Source organism: Scleropages formosus, chromosome 20, assembly GCF_900964775.1.
Source record: "Scleropages formosus chromosome 20, fSclFor1.1, whole genome shotgun sequence".
Classification (NCBI taxonomy): domain Eukaryota; kingdom Metazoa; phylum Chordata; class Actinopteri; order Osteoglossiformes; family Osteoglossidae; genus Scleropages; species Scleropages formosus.
The window spans coordinates 15,865,879-15,887,060 of NC_041825.1; the positions used below are offsets into that span (position 1 = coordinate 15,865,879).

The 21,182-nt window shown below is 46.1% G+C and overlaps 1 protein-coding gene across 7 annotated transcripts in view; it reads left to right on the plus strand.

The window, feature by feature from the left end:
• The window catches only part of rbfox3a (RNA binding fox-1 homolog 3a), a 430,902-nt gene extending 410,030 nt beyond the window's left edge, over positions 1-20,872 (plus strand). For 4 of the 7 annotated variants that reach the window (XM_018761812.2, XM_018761813.2, XM_018761815.2 and 1 more), the window contains 5 exons: positions 4,505-4,637; positions 5,597-5,636; positions 8,824-8,888; positions 10,839-10,917; positions 16,052-18,966. In XM_018761812.2, coding sequence (XP_018617328.1) covers positions 4,505-4,637; positions 5,597-5,636; positions 8,824-8,888; positions 10,839-10,917; positions 16,052-16,099 — 365 coding nt within the window. In that variant the 3' untranslated portion in view covers positions 16,100-18,966. Of the gene's footprint in view, positions 1-4,504; positions 4,638-5,596; positions 5,637-8,823; positions 8,889-10,838; positions 10,918-13,131; positions 18,970-20,523 lie in introns of those variants that run through there. The other 3 variants (XM_018761818.2, XM_018761816.2, XM_018761819.2) reach the window with 3 other exon arrangements.
• Positions 20,873-21,182: the final 310 nt, after the last annotated feature.

The following is a 21,182-nucleotide window of genomic DNA, read 5'->3' on the forward strand; positions in this document are numbered from 1 at the left end:
GTCTCGGCCACGAGTGGACGGGCTTACTGTAAGGGACTGTTAGGGAGAGGGAGCCTCTGAGACAGGTGGGGGTGTCTGGCACATTGCCTGCCACAGTTTAGTATTCTTCATGGCCTATTTAATGAGCAGTGTTGACTTTTCCCTCTTTTTTTCCTGAGGTTTTTCCTCCACGTGCGATTTTTACTGCTGTGCCTTCCATGAACCTCTTGCATGTTAATGAGAAGGAAATGGCATTATTTCATTTGGAAGAAGTGCTGAGCACATCTCGCCACTTTAACGCCTTTCCTTTTTGCTCATTAGACTAAAATCTGTTCATTCCCGGACAGCTTTATGGCGAACCTCTAAATAACCGGCTGTGACAGAAAGCAGTCATCTATCATTTTTATTTTACTTTCCCCCCACCCCCCATGCCATTTTCCTGCTCTGACACCATTCCCTGCTCCAGTGCACGCACCCTCGAAACAAACATGCGCGCACACACACACACACACACGCACGCACACACACACACATACACGCACACAGATTGTACACGCTTGCACAGACACACGCTTTCCCAAAACATCTCATCAAATCAGTTTTAATGTGGTCCACCACTTCAGCAGCCAAGCTGGGGAGCCAGGGGTTGTGTGATTTATTGGATGCTAATTTTTCAAGTCGTCTTAACACGGCGCTAAAGTTTGCCAAGCCTAAACGACACCATATGTTTCGCCAGCTCCCAGGAGAGAGGCGTGTAGGAAGTGCAAAATATAAATAAGATATAGATTTTTTTTCCTTCACTAAAGAAGGTATGTCATGCAAAGTCCCAGTTTCTGCTCTTGTCCACACCTTCCATTAAACTGCAAACCCCCCACCCCTCAACCACCACAGGGAACCCTCCCCCAGTATCTTCTAGTCACCTCTGTTAAAAAAAAAAAAAAAAAACTGTGCAAGTGGTCCATGGATTTATTCTAGAATAATTATGGCAACATTTAATATACTTTGGGTAGGAATAAAATGGGATGTAAAGGCGATTAATCACTGTTTATCAGTCCTCGTTTCTGTGTGGGAGATCAGCGAAATTGGGCGCCATAAATCGTGCCGTGGTGACAGCACACTTCGTCTCCATTCGTCCTAGTGCTACAGGTTTATTGTCCTCAAATCCCATTCAGGAGAATGACGGATGAGCGCCGTGGACTGGCTGCTTTTAACCTCTTCCAGGGTAGTGTGGCTTTTCCTCCAGCAGCCAGCCAATCTCTCTCACCCACATCCATCCACCCTTCCCCCACGGATGGCTTCCCGATGTTCCTGGCCCCCCATGCACCCAGGCATTTGCACCGGAGCACCGCGCGCACCGCGAGAGGGAAAAACGCCTGGAAGGAATTAGAAATGCAGACTCAGGGCAGTGCTGTTGACCCAACACGGGAAACTTAATTGTTTAATCTAGGCCTTTTTCTCTTGCCTTTGTAAAGCCTACGGAGTGCATGTGCATGAAGGACAATGAAGGAAATGTAATACTGATTGATTGACTGTGCCCTCAGTGAATGTATTCGGAGCTTGGCAGCATGTTGAACAGAACACAACAAATAAGATTAAAATGCAAAATAGTAGGGGGGAAAAAACAAAAATAATAACATTTTATAAATATATGCTAAAAATTTGCAAGTACCAGGGGTGACATTTGGTTGACGTCAGAATGTCCTACCACCACCAGAACTCCTACTATCACCACCCCTCTCCCACTGCTGAGCCATCTCCACCAGGGCCATGTCCAGCAGTGACCTGACCCTTTGTTACCTTTTCAGTTGATGGAGGTTAGAATGAAAAGTGAGATTAGTCACCAAGCCCTCTAGCTGGGCAGCATGACGGTACCACCGGTGTGTGAAGCCATCCAACCTCCACGTGGCCATTCCAACACATCACGGGCATTTAATTTGGTCACTTTGGTCTCCTGGACAAAATGAGGTAACGTAAGCCATGAATCCTCACAAAACATGTCCTGGTTTCCTCTAAATTAGCATAGCTTGTAGAAACGTCACAGAAACGTTGATGTTCTTGAACTGGGCAAAAAAGAGGCTAATTACAATCTTTACGCATGTAGCTTTCTTAATTGTTGGAAGATCATTTTAGGGGGATAATTAAACATTCGTCCCTTGATTAGATTAAGCTGTTTTTCAATGTCCCAATGCTTGCATTAAGTGTTCATCTCCAGATTTCTGCGAGGGCGATGTAAAAGAGAGCAGCCTTGTGGAAAATCAGGGAGTAATTTGGGGTGACAGGGGCACCCACATGTGATGAGGGCTTAATTGCTTGGGGGAAGGCAGGCAAGCAGCAGTGGCATTCCCTGACAACACGTAGCACGTAGTGGAGGGACACAGTGGACACCGCTAGCTGTGACCCTTGCGATCAATCCTTTTCACACGCTTTAGAAACAGTTCCTTTTGCAGCACGGCTCGCATTTTAACTGGGCCGACCCTCTTCACCTTCGCATTTGCTGGCCTGCTTTTATTCTGCTTCCTTTGCACGGTAAAAATAACCGTCACAGATTTTAGTGTGGGAAAATTTATGTCCGTATATCCTGTTGTTCTTAGTTTTATGGGCATCGGAAAGTGTCATGGCATGTTTGATTTATGGGCTATTATTGGAGCACTGTACCTTATCAGCCAACAGCTCATTATAAGATTACATTCATGTATGTCATAGCATGTATAACGCATGAATATAAGATTTTGGAAAAAAGAAATGTCAAATAGGGAGGAAATTGGGCATAACTGATCGGAAGAACTTATCCAAATATATTACAAATAAGTTCTGTAGCTATTTCACAAATTAACTTTAATGCCTATTGCTCAAAAAAGCACAGCATAATGTCCATGTCATTACTTTGAATTATTTAAAAAGCAAGGCCTTTTTTCCAGCCCAGCTCCCGATAAACATAACATCCTCTTCCAGTGGGGGTATTTTGTTTTCTCCTAAACAGACAAGTCTATCATTGTGCCGCAAATTGGAGGCATTGTTTGATTACATGAAGAAATACTGATGGAACGCGATGTTAATAGCTGAGGGCGTTAACCCAGCTCCCTGTGTTTAAAAGCACTGCAAATCTGTCTCCCTGTCAGGTTTATTAAAGCAGGGAGGCTTTCGCTTGGGGGTCTTGGGTAGGGAACAGGGAGAAGGGTTCTCCCAGGGCTTCTTGGAGACAAACAGCATTAGCATTCATACAGTTAATGCACGTTCATGCTCCCTTTGTCGGAAATACACCACAGAAAATCCATGCCTCAATTTGGCGAATTCAAGCTGAGCCGCTCTTTCTGTGGGGGGGGGGGGGGTGTATGCATGTGTATATTTGGCAGCATGGTCTCTGTAGTTGGGCTCTCCCAGGTTAGTTTGCAGTAGACTGGATGAAAAGCATAGCTGGTGTTTCAGTTAGGTCATGAGAGAGGATCTCCCTGACTGGCTTCACCTACTTCAGAAGCAAGGGGAGCATTCTTTGCGTTGGCATACTGAAGCTGAAGTGCTCTGTGGTGAATTTAATCAAGAACGGTTCTTATGAAAGAGTAAAACAATAAATGAATTAGTGAAAAGGTGAGGAGACCAGGCTGTTTCGTTGGCTGAGGATGAATAATTGAAGGAAGCTTCTCGCTTGGTATCTTTAGAAGTAGTCTCAGAGACATTGCTAAATCTCCAGCACTCTGCTGTTGGGAGTCTGGTTAAAAACTGAAAAAACCTTCAGACGCCGGGAACTGTGGGTAATTTTGACTTCATTCAAGACAGCTGAGGCCTGGACGTAGCGAAAGGGGTTGACCTTGAGATTCCTGGGCTCAGCGTCTGGTTTGGAAGTGCATTTAAAAATTGACCCTGAGCTCTTCCGTCTCCCCCCCCCACCACCACCACCACCCGGTTCATAGCGACCCCAGCAAGGAATAGGGTGGCAGGAGAATGCGGGCTGAGATTGGCCAGAGGAAGAGTGGTGAGGTCCCCAGGTGAGATGAAGGATGGCGTCAGGCGGAGACTGCTGGTGCAACAATGCAGCCCATCTGCTCCCACTCCCTCGGTGCCAGCACATTGTGTCTCACCTACAACAACCCAGCACCTCCTTGCTCACACACGGGCAGCGGCATTGGGACTGCATCCAAACTGGGTTCTCAAGGCTCCAAAGCAAAACAAAAAAAGTTCCTTAAGAACAGTGTAATTTTTCACTGTGCGCCCCCTGCGCTTATATTTATGACTCTCTATAGGTGGATCATAGTATAGTGATAATTGTGTAATGTGCAGCATGAGTGATTTATGTATTCGGCAGTAAACGAGATTCTCCTGGAAGGCATTTCGTCAGTGTTTCGATAGTATCATTCTTTATGCCCTCCCTGGTCTAAGGCTGTTCAGTGTGTTCAGTGTTCGAACAGAGTTCGGTGCAGCGGAGAGCTGTAGTTCTGGGCATGATCTCATACCACCTGCGTGTGCGTGTGTCTGTGTCTATGTCTGCATATGCCCAAAACTCTGTTGTGACTCCTGTTTCTCTCCACAGTAACCGGCTTCCCCTACCCAACTGCAGGGGCTGCGGTGGCCTACAGGGGAGCACACTTGAGAGGAAGGGGTCGCGCCGTCTACAACACGTTCCGTGCTGCCCCGCCTCCGCCGCCCATCCCAGCCTACGGCGCGTGAGTGCTTGTGTTCTTGTACTGCAGCATTTCAGTGAAGTAATCTTTTCAGTCTTGTGCTGTTTGTTATAAAAGGGAAAAAAAAAAAAAAAAAAACAGGTAACCAAGGAGTTTTACCTCAGAGAAACTTGGACAAGCATATTTTTACAGTTCCATGGAACTCCATCAGCTCACAAAACTCAATTCTACCAGATGCCATGTGTAAATATGGATGCAAAGTTCCCAAGTACTGACAATACTTGGTTTATTTGATCTAGGGCTCTATGCATCTATCCAGTTTTTAACCACTTAATGACTCCCTCACCACACGGGGGCGGTGAGTGACCCCTGAGCTGGGACACTTGCGGATTTGGCCCCCTCCCCATGACAAGGCCGATCTCAGGACACACGTGCACTGACAGTACAGTGCCATGCTCTAAAAGCTGTTTAGAGCGTCTTCGTTCGTTCACCAGGGCTTTCACGATTAGATGAGACACAGGTCCTCATTGTCGAGAGGGTGGGTCGCCAGGGAGCTGGCTATCGACGCCTCGAGGCTCCCGCTCTCGCTCAGGAGAGTGATTTATTTGTCACGGTCACATGATGCGCTCATTCGCCGCGTCTCGTTGGGCCCTCAGCCCTGTGACAGAACAGCAGCGATTGGAAAACAAACGCCACCTTCTAATAGAGCAGAAAATTGCTCTTTGATTCTAAAATCACCGTATTTTTCTTTTTGATATGTCATTCTTTATTTTGCCATGATGGAGCTATTATGATCTGACTCTGAAGTGCACCAGGTTGAATTGCAGCGCCGTTATTTTTTTTCCCCCTGCACAAACGACTATCTGATCGGCGTCGTCCGATTTGAAAGACAGCTAATCCATAACACCCGTGTGCCTCCAACGCACCGTACTCAATGTATAAATGTGTACAACCATTCTGTGCTAATGTGGTGAACCTTGTCTTCCTTTTTTTCCTTGCAGAGTGGTTTACCAGGACGGATTTTATGGTGCAGAAATTTATGTAAGTACATGTGATTTCTTTTCCTTTGTTCCACGCTGATACAGACAGGAGAAAGGGGCAGAAGCCCCTGAGATAAGTGTGCGGGCTCTCCCACTCAACACTCCCCATGCCTCTCTGCCAAGTCTGCATTGAACGGCTTTTTGCGATGCTGTGCCAAGAAACCTGACAGCAGAATTTAAAACCCCCTCAGCGACACTCCCCGGCTCCGTCTCCGTGTGATCTCAGACCTTGGCACGGCCGCCGGTCTGAATCTTTCATAAGCCCGCGTCACCTCAGGTCGCCTGCTAAAATTAGACGGGTGGGACCAGTGGCCTACACCATGCTAATGGCACCGTGGTCACTTTATTCTGTGGCCACATCCCGTCCAATGGGGTCGAGGCGTGGGGTGTGTAGGTATCTCGTTCGTGCCAGCGGTGGTGGTCCACGCGCTGCACGGCGTAGACAGTCTAAGGCTGCCCCCAGAGTCCTGTCAAGAGCTACACCTGATGGGAATAATGTGCCACCGTTCATATGGTGCACCTTTCTGGAAGCTTCTCTACCCTGCTCTCCTCGTGACAGGAACAGCTGCTGAGATTGCTTGGTGCCCCTGAAGCCCATAGCAAGTTCTCACCTAGTATATGGGAACTGGGGAGCAGTTTGCAGCCCTTGTAGAAGGAAGGTCTACTTCACCTGTAGCGTAATGGAACGACACATTTTAAGGTCAGTACGCAGGCCCCGCAGTAACTCTATAAGGGTCATGTAAGGCCACACATGCTATGTGACATCCCAGTAGAGGACAGATGAGACAATAGGTTCTCCAACACTTTGTGGTGCCCGAACACCAGATTGCACTGTAACCGTCCTTCCCCAGCTCAAGTTGGCACACCCCAGGTTTCATCGTTCTTTGGGCCAGTCCGCGATTAGCTGCCCTGTCGTCCAGCCCGCTGGACGCTCGCTGGTGCTTCCCTGTGCCATTAGGCCTGGCACCGGGCCCATCTCCTGCCACAGCCCGTGTGTATATTGAAACTTATTGTCAGCGTGCCAGTGTCTGCATACCCCTCTTGCCCTCTTTGTCCTCCATATTCTCTAACGGCGAGTCGATTGTCATTTCCTATTGACTTCCCAGGAAAATGTGGGATTTCGCGCCTGGCGCATGGTTGCGGTCGACCGCTTTGTTTTCGCTGCACATTTGATCTACCTCCATTTCAGTTGCTTTCCAATGCAACAAAAGCACTGGAATGCACATTCCCCAAATGCCGAGCCTTTGTTAAAGCCGTATTATTTCCGACAGTGTGTCAGAAAGTATTAGCTAGTCAGGTGATCAAGAGACAGCTAAATGCTTAAACCTGCCTCTTTTCGCATCACTATGTCACGGGAGGAAAATTAGGTTGAACATCTGAGGCAGAACAAACAAACAGGGTTATGGCACAGTGGCTGAAGCTAAATCTGAGCTTCCGAGTACCAAATTCGCCCAGAATGAACTAAACCGATCCATCGGAACCAAACTCAGTCCAGTCAATGGCGAAAAGTTACTTGGCTACAAACAGTAGGAAAAATCTGCACTTAACAAAATGACACCAAACGCTGAGCTTTTTTCATTTAATCTCCTAAGCAAGACAATGACTTGCTTAGCTTGCATTTTTGCCTGCCACAGTTCAGATTAGTGAAAGGTCAAGTTAGTAAGGTTTCCTGCTGCAAGGTGCAGTGGCGGCACCTCTCCTGAGACCTGAGCTGGCAACCTTTCAGTCACAAAGCCACATCCTTAACCTCCGTGCCACCTGCTGCCCAGCTGCCGCACCAGAGAGCGGGCCACCGGCTGCTATCCCAGGCTGCAGCGTCCCCGGGCCCAGAGGACCACCAGCACCTGCTCCTCCCCTCAGCAGACCCCATATGCGCCTAGGGGCAGGGAGGGCCACCCTCCAACCTTTGCCTCTGCTACAGGGGCCGATCTACACTTGCGGCCTTCAGAGGCCTTTTTGTTGCCTTTGATCTGACTTCATCTCAGGATCCGATGCCAGCTCCTAGACATACTCTGCCGAACACCGCGTTTTACATTAATCCAGAGCCTAAAAATAGGAAAACGTGTCCATTAATTACATCCAGATAGCCCCGGCTGTACTCCCCGTCAGCACGCAGCCCACTGCAGATAAGCAGAGGGTGTAAAAAGGATGACAAATCATGTGTACTGAGCCAGGAGAGCTTACAACAAAGGTTTAGGAGGAGGGAAACTTGGTTTCACTGCCATTTCGAGTCCTAATTGAGAGGAATAAATAAACAAGCCTCCACAGCCAGTTCCTCTGCCAAGGCTCTGCTCTCCCTTCCTAGATGGGAATAAAGAGTGCCATCAACAGTAATGGAGCACAGTGCCGTCAGCCTCCTCTGCGGTTGCTGAATTTGGGACAGCCGTCACCCTTTTTTTTCCTCACTTGCGTGAGGAGGAGAGACTGTTTTCTCCCAGGTGCTGTGCTTCGTCTACCTGTCCTCATATTTGCCTCCCCAGTGAGGGAGGCCTTCGGTCCTCTTGGCTGGCCCCAGATTTCCTGTATTGCACAGTCTCCCTCCGGCTGGGTTCCAAGAGACCCTCGTGCCGGCCTGGCACATTAATTAAAACCTTGTTAATCACCCTGGTGCTGGAAGCGAAGGAACCCGGGGGGGCGTAGCAAGCACACCCAGTGCCATAAGCGGAAAGGGTAAGATCTGGGCTACAACAGCTCACTGCAACTGCACGGGGATGTCTGTGAAACTGCCCTTAGACATGTTGCTGGTGACTCGGCCCCGTGTGAGTAAAGCGGCTGTCGTCACACTTTGAAACGCAGTATCGGTCAGCGTCGCTTCCATCGTCAAGCAATGTTGCATGCTCGCTTTACAGCGAGGCCTTCGTGGCATCGTTCAGTACTGCGGAAAGTCTTTGCCCGAGTGCCACGCGTTGTCAACAGGAGCTTTGTTTTTTGGTTTTGTTTGATTTTTTTCACTTGTCTCTGAATGAAGGAGCAGTCAGCAATTTGCCAGTCTTTACCAGCACTAGCGACACTGCTGCACACTGTCTGCGAGAGTTCATGATGAACACGGCTGTGAAATTTCAACAGTTTTAGATTTGTAGCTCATGTTTAGTTAGCGTGATCTGCCAGGTGCGGTGGGGTGGAGGTCACCAGGGAGGGCACAGAGCAAAATGCATCATGCCTGACACTGTGTGTAATCTGTTGCGCAGGGGGGCTACGCAGCGTACAGATATGCCCAGCCCGCCGCAGCAGCTGCAGCTGCCTACAGTGACAGGTAAGAACCGCAAACCCTCCCAACTTCAACAGAGGTGGCTTCCCCCCTCAGGCTGGGTGCATTAACTTAGGCACTCACAGTTGGTACCCCTGCCATCCTCCAGTTCACGCATTTTCTTAATTTCTACATATGTGTACATAGTATACATTTGTGATAAGTATATAGTAATATGTTAATCACTATATATGATGTATATATGCAATTCCTAAGTGTGAACGCGCTGTGAATGCATGCTTACACCACACATTTTTAATTAAAACAAATGATCAATTATCAGCTTTTCCTGAAGGACTGGCAGGGCGGCTGTCACTTGCCAACTCCTCGTACCCATATGGAGATCCCGGGTTCACGCTGACCCAGCTCGCAGCATGCTGGGCCCAGACACTGGCGTTTTGGGAGCTGTCAGTGATTTATCCAGGCCATGGAGGACCCTGTCAGGCTGGATCAGGGCGGCTGGTAATCTAATCTGGGAGAGATTGAGCGTGTCACTTGTGATAACGTATGCCCTGCCTGGAAGCCTGAAGACCCCAGATAATGTAAGATTTATCAGAACTCGCAGCAGCTCAAATTATGAGGAGGGGAGATCGGCAGGCGCAGAAATTGGACAGCTGCATTATTCTGCAGGAGTTATTTCATCCTCAGCCTTTTTTTTCCTATTTTCCTTCTTTTTGGGTGCTTTAAAGTATTTCTATTCAGTTTTTTTTTGGAAATAAAATAGCATGGCTGTTGAATTAATGTGTATTTTGAAAAGCTGCTTCTCTGCATTTTTTGGGTATCACCTCAACGTACAATGCTGCGGTACAGGAAGTTCTTCATTATAACATAAGAATATAAGAATATTACAAATGAGAGGAAGCCATTCAGCCCATCTTGCTTATTTCATGCTCATTTCATCAAGAGAGGAGGAAGCCAAGACCGTGAATAAAACGAAACCGAACATGGGTTTTGACGGGAGCCCCTGCTACACGCGGCCGTGTGTCTGTAACCACTTTTCGACAACACCTGATAAGGCTTGCCTCAAGAATCCTCTTTGCTGTCCCAGAGACTTGGCTGACCCTGGGCGCTGTGTGTGTTGTGGGGGGCGGAAATGTTCATTCCACGGTCCTCAGGCGCCCACCAGCCACGCTGGCCCCGTTCGCAGCAGAACCAGACGTCCCAGGGTTTTCTCTCTCCATCACCCCAGCATGAAAACCCCTGGCTCGCCTTTCCAATTTCACGGACCAGGCCTGACCTTTGATGTTTTAATCCCACATGACAAAACATGGCCGAATCTGATATTATGGCCATGTGTAATAACCATGTCTAGGTCTAGTTTTTCTACTTTTGAAAAATAATTTCCACCCCCAACCCCTCACGCCTCTCCCTCTCCTCCCTTCTTCTCCCTCGCTGATTTGGTGCCCTCAGCCCTTGGCTGGGAGAGCGTTATCTGCTCCCCACAGACCCTCATTTGCAAGCATGTGTTTGGAAAAAGAGTAAATAAACGAATAAAGTGAAGTCGGGTAAATAAATAAATAAGACACATCTTGTCCCGTCTCAGAGGGAAATTGGAAGGATTAGTTCCGAACCACCGACAATGAAAAGGCTGGGTGTAAACCCGCGGCGAGGCGGGGGTAAACAAGGGGAGAGCGGAAGCCCCCCACCCCACGCCCTCACACAGCTCCAGAGCACTGGTTCCACCGCATGCCTCCTGTCCCCAAGATAAACTCTCCCCACTTCCTGGGGTTAAAGGGAAAGACACACGTGCGCTAACCTTAAAAGCGCTTTAAAAAATTTGATACGGAGACATGTTCTCCAAGACAAGAAGACTGAACGGCAGCGCGTGGAAAATGGGTGCGGCGCCGCGAACCTCGGGCACTGCTGCCGTGCTGCCGTGCTGCCGTGCGGCGAGAAGAGTGATGCAGGTACGCATGTACCCGCCTTAACGTCTGCCTTGTTTTTTCCCTCACGCAGCTATGGCAGAGTCTATGCAACGGCAGATCCCTATCACCACACGATTGGACCTGCTGCCACATATAGCGTGGGTACCATGGTGAGTTCATGTCTTGCTCAGCACCTCGAAGCACACCGAACTCAGCTGCAGCCTTAGGTGAACCGGGAGAAGTCCAAATTTAACAGCAGGCCCTTTGAATAAAAGAGCATTGGCGTCTCGGCACAGAGGTTCAGACGTACCAGGTGTATGACGGGGGAATCTCTTCGCCATGTTATTTAGCACAGCCTGCTGGAGGGTGCAGAGAACATACCGAGGGGAGATGACTTGAAACATTCTCGAAGATACAGTACGTGCTAAAAACAGCTGCTTGTGCAGTGCTGTTATTTTTGAAGTTTGCAGAAGGAAGGCTCATTTCCAGTTCCACTGAGTGCAAGTGGATTTTGACGTGAAATGTTGGTGTTAGGAGAAAGGCAGTACTGTGATTGCTGTGTCTTAACATTTCATGGAGAGTGTTGAATTGTTTCCAGTGTCCATTACGTTTTTTTCTACTGATCTGAGATTTTTAAGCTCTGATCTCTTGCCACGTCAGTAAATGAAAAGGGATTTTGCATCTCAAGACTTCTCATTGATTTAACTGAAATTCCCTGCAGAAATTCAAAATGAGACAAGTGTTCTGTCCTGTGTTTTTTTTTTTTTTTTCCCCCCCCATTTGCAATGGATTCCAAAATTTTGCAGGGATGCGGTCGAAGTGTTAATGTTTGTTTTTAGCTAGCTTTTGCAGCTAACATCAAAGATGAAAAAAACTAAAAGCAAACACCCCAAAAAAGTGAGAAACCCTGTACGATTTGTTTTATTTTGCGGGTGTGGGTAGGGAGCCGAGGACTTTTTCAAAGATGAACGAGCATCAAGCGCGTTCAGCAGCGTGCCGTGGGAGATAACAGAAAGAGAGACTGAAAAGAACGATTCCATCGCACCCACCTCCCCTGCCCACGAGGTTTATCGGACGAGCGCTCTGCTTTAGACAAATGACTCGAATTTACCAAGCCGACATGCGTGTGATTTTTAAAACCGTACAATTCCCCGGTGCAGCTGCTAGCTAAAAGCTTTCATTAATTAAGACATTTTTTTTCCTCTTCATTTACTTAATTAAAACTGTGGCCTGTGTTGCTGAAGTTTTTTCTGTCTTCTTTTTTCAAAATTTCTTCCCTTTCTTTCCACTGCAGTTTCCCCACTTCCTAACCAGACCAGACTTGTTCCTTCTCCTGCACCCTTTAAATGCTGGTGGGAGGGGGGGGGGGGTGGTCAAGGGCAGAGGTGGCGGCTCGGGTGAGGAAGGCGCATTGGTAGTGAATAAACGACTTAAAGGCAGGGATGCTCCACTTAGAACCACTATGAAGTTCAAGTGCCAGCCTGAAAACCTAATGCTGGTTTGGTTTTTAATTATTTAATCATATTTGATTAGTAGTTCCTAAGGAAAGAGGAATGTTTTTGCATTAAAAAGCCATTCAATAATGAGTTCCTCTGAGGTTGCACAAAATTCTCTTTGCACATTTCCAGCGCACTGAAATTGCAAATTTATGCCACGTTTATGAAAAGTTTTGCATAAGCAAGAGGGTTCCCTAAAATTAGCGGGATTTAGCCTTTGAAGATTTTGAGTTTAGCCCTTGAAGGCAGGCCCGAACAGCAGTACAGTTTTAGCAGAGCATGATGTACATGTGTTCATTCTGGTTAACCAAAGCCAAGCACAATTTGAGAGCTCTTCCTTTGATGCAGCCTGCTTCCAGCAAGCTGGGGCTCCTTACATGGACCTGTTGCTCAGCTTCTCGCCGTTTAGTTTGACCTGTGACTTTAGCATCCATCGCTATAACAGAATGACACACTGGTCTTGAGAAATTAACATGTTTTCGTTGTAGTTCCACAAGAAGTACATATTTGATGTATGTGTTGCCTGATTGGAAGGATATGTTTACCTGCTCATTAAATACATTTTAGGACTGTTCCTCAGTACGCAGAGAGCATTTTATGATATAAAAGGCATCAATACTTGATGTACTTTGTGGGTTGGACATTCCATGGTTGTCAGTTTTGTCACTACCAAGTCGCTCCTAATCCAGAAGTTAATTAAACATAATCGCATCACCTGACCAACATCTATTAGTGTTTAATACACCTCTCTCTATTCAGTCATACCATGTCTAAGAGCACTGCCTGCAAACCTACAAAAAGGGAAGAAATTTTTGGAAAAAAATATTTAAACCAACAAACAAGCTGCATTAATACTGATTGGAACTTTTTTCATCTTTGATGTTACAGGCTAGCCTATACAGAGGAGGGTACAGTCGCTTCACTCCCTACTAAAGAGAGAGAAACTTTACCACAACAAACAAACAAACAAACAAACAAACACCTCCTTCTTCGTGGAAAACTAAATCAAACACAAAGCTTCCAGGTCGCAATGCTGACCCTCTCCCAACACCCTCTCAAGCTGATGTTATATTTGAAGAGTACTCTATTACTATCTCACTCTGTAATTATTTTATAGAATGTTATGCTTTGTTTGTTTTTATTAATGTATTCATTTGTATGCAATGTGTACCCTGGCCTGTATTTCTGTTTAGGGAGGTGGGATGGGAGGGAGCACCGAAAAAGGGGGTTGACGAGGGACGTTGACACGGGGGGCTGGACGTCACATGAGCTTTCTCCTTTTGTAAGATCACAATGATTGCAAAAGGAAAAGAAGGAAGATAACTAATTATTTCATTGCAGACAGAGGTTATCAGTTTCAAGACAAGCACACACCATCATTGAGAAAAGGACAAAAAGAAACTTGTCAGCCTCATTTTAATCACTTGGGTTTTCGAAGTTTACAGATGCAACGTGGGCGGTGCGGCCTACATAAATTGAGTGCTGCGTCACGCGTTTGCCCTTGCTTCCCAAAACAGCTTGGCTAACTAGTTCTTTGCACCGGCATGATGAGGCCAACAATGGGAGTAGACAGAGGTAGCTGATAACGACACCACTGGTGAAGATGAGCGGTTCAATCCTAAGATCGGTATTCGTTACACAAGCAACGAGGTCAGAGCTGCGGTGCTTGGTAGCCCACAGTGAGAAGAGCTCGCCGTGCCGCACCATCAGTCCCGTACAGGACGCCACGCACGGCCTAGGCCAGGAGGGCGTCTCTGCACCTCAGGGAGGTACGGAGCCTCTCTCAGGTCTTCGTGTCCCTCTCCGCTGGCTGAGCGGGGTCAGTGCGACTCGCCCACATCTCGGTGCCCTGCCCACCTGAGCATGTTCATTAGGATCGCGTCCATGTCGCCGCAGTAAGGGCCTACGAAGCAGGAGTGGTGGCTAGCTGGGCGGCTGCACTTATATAAGGCTCTTGCATTTAAGAAAGACGGTGCGGCGTGACATAATGGAACGCAGGCGTCATTGCTCTCTGATGAAGGGGATGCAGTGATGCTTCAGTGGAAGCAGTGATCTGTAGGACTAATGTGATGGTACTAGCCATCCAGGGAAAGTACCAGGGAAACGAATGTATCCCATTACCACTGGCTGGTTTTAAGGGCTTGATATATCTCTTGATGTATCTCTGTATCTTTTTGCAGTAGTAGGTAGTACTACTCAGATTTATATGTCAATAGCCAAAGTCTGTATGAAGTTGAAATGCTGGACAAGTTTGCTCCTCATTAAGTGAATGTACGCTCATTTAATGGCTTAAGTACCGCAAACCCTAATAACTACCACTGCTCTACATTAGCTTCATGATTCACTGAAACAAAAAAAAAAAAAAAAAAATCTGCTGAATGTTATTACCTCAGGGTAAGAGGGAAAATGGTTAAAATGGAGTGAATTTGCAATAACCATTAGAAAGATACAAGACTTCCTTAAGAAAGGAACGTGAAGGGCAGCAGCTAGAAAACTCCTGTTGCAAGAATCACTTGATCTTTATCCAGTCGCATCCATCACCACACTCACGCCAAAGGAATCGCATCAGAGATAGACAGCATTTAGGTGCCATCCCGCCCAATCTCTCCCCACAGAAAATCTGATGACGCGGTGGAAAAAAAAATGATCAGGAAACATGGTGCTCTGGACACAATTTTCCCTCCTTTTCTCTTTCCTTCTGCATTTCAACAGCTGAAAAGCGCTTCGGAGAGCTTCTGCTCCCAAACTCTAGGCGAGATGGACTGTCTCTGAGACATTCCCTCAAGGTGACACACCGCCCTCTAGACACACATACGCACCCCAGCCGGTTTTTAACGGATCCAGCGGGAGCTGAAACTAATGACCCTCAGAGGGGAAGTGAAATAGGGCCCCTCGATTCAGAGCCGCTCAGGACGTTGATCATGTCCCCTCGTGGAGGGGCGCTCGCTTACACGCTGCACAGTAAATAGCCGCCCAGCTTCAAATGGAATTGTAAGGGGGGAGTTATAGGAGAGGAAGAAAGAGCTCTGTAGAAGACCAGCTTCCAAGGCAATTTACTTCACAGATTAAAGATAACACCATTCAGTCAATAACCACTGATCTCATTTGAAGATACACTAGACTAACTCGGCACATAGTACAGCTGGCTCAGTCTATTACCATAGTTGTTGTGGCTGTTGCTCCAGACGTAATATTCTCTCCATGTGTTTCAAATGAGAAGCTGGCCATTGTGAAATATGGATTGGATAAACTGCTTTTTTTTTTTTTTTCCCCCTTCTTGTCCCTTCGAAGGAAAAATACAGTGCAAAATATTTAACCTTACACGTTCTGCCGCAGACAGCAGCATCCGTTAAGCAGTCTGCTCCTTGCCGCGTGCGTCCGTTAGACGGCGGGCGTTTCCGAACAGCACTTTCCCTTTCTGTACGTTGTGGCGTATTTGCGAGCTGACCGGAATGAATCAGGTGTCGTGTAGTTATTGTGACTCCGCCACAGCCGTTTTGCTGGAGTCGCAACCCAGTCGCACTCTACAGGTGCTCCTAGTCTTCCGCATTCGGTCAGCTTTCCGGGATTTACATGACAGACTGTTGCTCTGTACATCACCCGCGCCCACTTGCTCTCGAAGCACACGCACACCCGCACCCACCCCCCGCACGTGCACGGTTTTGTGAGGATCCGAACCAACAGGGGAGTTCTCTGCAAAAGGGGCTACTTTGATTCGGAAGTTTCTGGGACCAATTGTAAATGATGGTGTGTTTTGCCTCCACCTGCCCCAGACTCAGAATCGGTGAAAGCGCTCCATCTGTTTTAGGGCGAGAGGGCCGACGGATATGTGTGCGGCCCCGCAGAAGTCATGTGACAGCTGCCGTCAGAGGCATCACTGGTGACTCGGTTCTGGAAAGGCCAGCGCCACGTCCGTTCACCCTCTGTAGGTGTCCCTTAGGAAGCCGCTCCCCCAGGACGATTCACCGCTCTGCTCACCGTTCATCACCACACGATTCCGCATATTGAGTACTCTTATTAATTAATTAGCGATACAAGTAAATACAGGCAGCTTTTACAGTAGAAATGTGCATAAGCGAGATAAATGTTTTACGTATGGGTGTTTTTATGTATTGTACCATTAGTCTTTTTGAATTTGCTTTGGTTTTGCTTTTTATTAGGTGGAGTTATCGCAGTTCCTTCAACGACCAAATTAAAGCTTTTTCTACAGTGGTGCAAAGTGCAGTACAAAACTTGAAAATATTTCCAGGACAAAAATGAACATTCGCAACCTCTAAAACCAGCTGTTAAGTGGGAATGGAATACAAGCTGTGTCTCAAGCTTTTATCAGTTCATGTAAATAGCATTCAGTTGTCTTAAAAGAGTTGTCATTCTATTGTTTTCTGTCTTCTGTTCCTTGGCACTTTACATATTAAGTTTTGAAGTTCCTTTGATTTTTACAAGGTGTTATATTTATAGAGCTAAGGCAAAATACCAGTATGTGCGTACTATAGTATAAGGTGTTAAGAACATAGTATTTATTAGCTTATTTAAATGATTCCAGTATTATTATCATTAGATTAAAAAACGTGTAGTACAAAAATCTAGAAGATAAAATCTTCCTCCTTTTATATACTGATATTGAAGACTTAGAGTTACATCATGGAAACGTTTTTATATTATTAAGAAAAAGGCTTTAAACCACATTGTTTATACCTTTTTTGAAGGGGAGAGATAGGTGGCATCTTTGTATGTGTTTCTGATCAAAAAATTCTGTGGTGTGTTGTCAAGCTATATTATTGTATGTATACACTGTGTCTAAATAACCAATAGGAATTAAAGCTGCTCTCTGACTATAAAGGAGTTTTATTTGTTGTTCCATTTAAAGTGTCGCACACAATTTTAAATGACTTCCCCCTGTGTCCTCTTTACGACGACACTAAAACACAGACGAGACCGAGTGGAGGCTGAGCAAATATCGGAGCGCACAATCCAGCAGGGGATATCCTGAGAAATAAATAAACCGCGTCTGGCTCCGTTTTCTCACTTTGATTTGCATCCACATTCTTATTTTAAATTAGCGAGCAAAAGTGAATGTTTTGTCCGTGCGAAACCACAAAGGGCTGAAATAAATCTACGCACAAGCATGGGAGGAGAAAGGAAGGGTTGCCCTTTACGCCACGTTTTCTCTTCACTTAAGTGACATTGGATTCAGTGGCATTTGCGTAACCAGGAACAGTTTCAATCCTTTCAGATACTCTTCTGAAATAAATTCATCTTCATTGCAACAGAATCAGTTATTTTCTGTAACCAGCAAGTAATTGCATTAGAACGATTATCATTATTCTCCCAGTTGTATGTTTTAGCTGGAGTATGTTTGAAGGAAACACTCAATTAGTCTGAATTATCCGCGTATATTCTGGCTTAAAAAACAAATTTTTATGAAAGTGAAGGAAGAGGGAGAGACTGTACGCATCCAAATGAATCTTGAAGCTTGCCAACTGATGTGATGAAACCCCTTGTCCTGCATGGATGCACCTTTGAGCCATTAAATGATTGCCAGTTTAATTGGCTCTGTTAATGCCGTCATTTGTAAGATGGCTCCGTGGGCCCGGCTCCAGTACAAAATGGTGGCAGGCTGGCTCTCCTTTTCCCACTCTTTTCTTTGATAGTTTACGGTTTTTTTTCCCCTCAGAAGACAGTGTTCCGTGATTCACCGGCCCTCGGTTCAACAACCCAGATAGGATAGCTCTATAGGGAGCAGTAGTGTATATTTTGGTATTGTCAAGGGGTACATATATACTGATCCTTGTGCAAAGTTTTTAAGGTGACTGCAGCATTAGAAGAATTAGTCTTGAAATGTTCAGATGACCTCGGTTGCTGCTCTAAAGTACTTTGCTACGCCTCTGTAAGGGCATATAGATAAAGTACTCTATGTCCTTAGAATGAGATCACTGCAGCAAATGGAAGAGGAGCTTTGAATTACTGTGCTGACCAGAGCCCGGAGATTCGGAGCGTTGACCTGCGCTGGGCTTTGTAGGGGGAACGAGGTACTTTCTCAGCAGACTAAAGGATACCCCAAAGGTGCTCGCTCTGCCTTCGGTGTCAGGGCCTCCTGTGTTGCCGTCAGGACCGTGAAGTGGGAGAATACGGCCGCACAAACAGTCCATCAGCCTTGCTGGTGTCCAGCAAGATGAGATCCTGTAATGAAGTCTTCCCGTCCTGAGCCGTCAGATTTCATTATGGCCGTGGACCGCGAATGCAGAGCTGCAGGCCTTCAGCGCTCACACGGCCCTTGTTCTTGAGGCAGGATCAGAATAAGGCAACGATAAAAAAGGAAAACAAGCAGGGGAAAAAATACAAGCAGGTAAAGTGCGTATCTGTGTAACCGTGGGTCGAACCTCACTGTTGTTGAAGAGTTTCAACCCATACAAACTGCATGAATTTTGTTGAGTCAGAGTGCTCAGCTGGAATTGTTTAAATTTGCAGGGAGGATTACAGCAAAAAACTTTAAAATGAGCCTCACAGAATTGTATATTGATTCCCCGATTTAAAATTGTTCAATCCACGATCATTTGAAAACGCCCGAGGCTTTGTTTCAGGACAGTGTGGAATGTGGAGTCATTTACAATTGTGTCTTCCCCCCTACTTGACATTTTTGATATTCTCCATTGTTGCATTTTATTTGTTAAAGAATTTGTATAAAAACAAAAAGGAAGCAAAAAACTTATATATACTGTTAATGTACATATGTGTCTATGTACGCACATTACTACAGATTTTTTGTATGTATATATACTCATCTCTCCAATGGTCTTAAATGTGTATTTGCTATAATGCTGAAAATGTCCAATGTGTGTGTAATGTATTTTAATTTCGTACTGATCCCCAATGTTTAAAAAAAGAAACATTTGTAGTACTTTCGAGTATTTATTTATTTATTGATTATTCATGTATTTTCGTTGACTAATTTACTTTTACTGGTAGATTCTGTTTTTATCTCGAGATCATTCAGTCAGTTTCTTGTTAACATATGTAATACCATTATGTAAATGAAATATCAATATATGATTGTTTTATGTGTCGGTGTAAAGAGATTGACATTTAAGTGTTTATCATCACAATTGAATATACTTTCTGTCTTTAAAGAACCATTCATCATTGCTGCCTATTCTTTCATGGTATATTTATCTTGTTTTCTTGCGCGCAGTTACTTGAATCAACACGAAGCTAGCCCGGTATATCTGTTCTCTTCGAAGAGAGAGACCGCGATTGCCCGCATACCCATTTTGCTACGACCGAATGGAAACTAAACTGTACGTTCTCCATTAAAAGGGAACTGCATGCTAAATGTTTCGTCGGAGGAAGAGCCTCCGTGGGGGGGGTCTTGGGGGGGCTGCGACGCACGGACCTTCTCAATCCATTAACTTCTCCTGGAGTTATTTGCCCGGGGTGATTAATATGTTTGTCAGTGCAGTTGTTGCCGATGCGCTCGCCGGTGAAACTCCTGCCTCGGCAGAGCAGAAAGGAGAGCAAAGCGGAGCAGAGGGTTGGCACTCCTTCCACGTGGCTATTTCTGTATTTGTGTGTCATGCAGATCTAAAACAGAAAAAGAAATACTCTATGAGTCCAGGGAGAACAGGCCCTACAGTAGACAAGAGAGCGGCATTATTGAGCCTGATTAGTATGCCACGGCACATCTGTTTATTTCTCCAGGGTGGTGTGAGAAACTACAAAGTGATGTTAAAATTAAAGTCCTGCTTTATTTTCTTCTGAAGATCTGTACAGTGCAGCACATCTCTCTGAATTAGGGAGGTTCTGTCATGACGAGGGCCCCAGGACACGTCGCCCTCCCCGTTTCGCCACCCGCCGTCCTCGCAGTGAAACCCGCGTCCACGCCGCTCTCCGACGAGCGAAATACGAGCCGCTGGGCGAAGCGCTACAGCTCCTTGGCCCGTGCCGCATATGTGCTCCTTCTTCGCTGACGCGCAGATAAAACAAGCCGTGCTTCCTCGTGTCAAACTCTTAAGAGTTCTTCCTTAAAATCCCCATAGTTTTCTTTTTGTACAGCCTTTGTTTTGTCATTTTCCCTGTGCAGAATTTTTGTGTTTTTTTGTTCTTTTTATTCACCTTGAATGGAGCGGGAGCACTGTTTTAAGCGAGGACAAACTGTTTACCGGCCTACCTCCTCTTGCATGTGTCTCGTCTATTATGTGCCACTCTAGGCTAACCAGAAATCTCTAGTAACCAGTTGTTGGGGTTCCTTTTTCACAAATGTATGCTTATTTTCTTCTGTTTTAGTAAATAAAAACAAAGAACACCATATCAAGTATCGGCGGACATCAACGAAAAAGATGGAAAACAACCACGAGGAAGGAGAAAAGCTTAAAAAAATTGCACCATCGAAAACCAACAGAAACACAAAAATCACTAAAACAACTACAAAGAAAAAGAGAGAAGTAGGAAGGAATCCTTCTATCAAGGCTGACAGGGGAAAAAAACGGGAAAAGCGTGGCAACGCGCCACGGCAACCGCGTCAAGCTGGCCAACTGTGGGTGGGAAGGAGCAGGTTAGCTTTCACCTGGGACAGCCTTGCAGGGTGAAAGAGAAGATGAAAGGAAATGCGGTCAGTCACTCTAAAACTTTTTATTTTTCTAAACTTTTTTTAAGTTTATGATTTCAGAAAGTAAAGTGTATAAATATAAATTATATATATATATATATATATGTACTGTATAAATATGTTTCAAAAAAGAAGTGAAGGAACTGGAGTCTGGATGCTTGCTGTGCAACTGAGGGGGGGGGGGGGGGCACCCCCTCTGCTCCTCTTCATGCTGCAAGACACCCTGTCCTCTTGGAGCCTGCACCCCCCTCGACGGCAAGGGGCAAGGGGGAGACTGGGTAAAGAGGGGCGGAGCAGAGGGGGCGCTCTGCTGCCAGGCAAGATTCCCAGCCTGAAA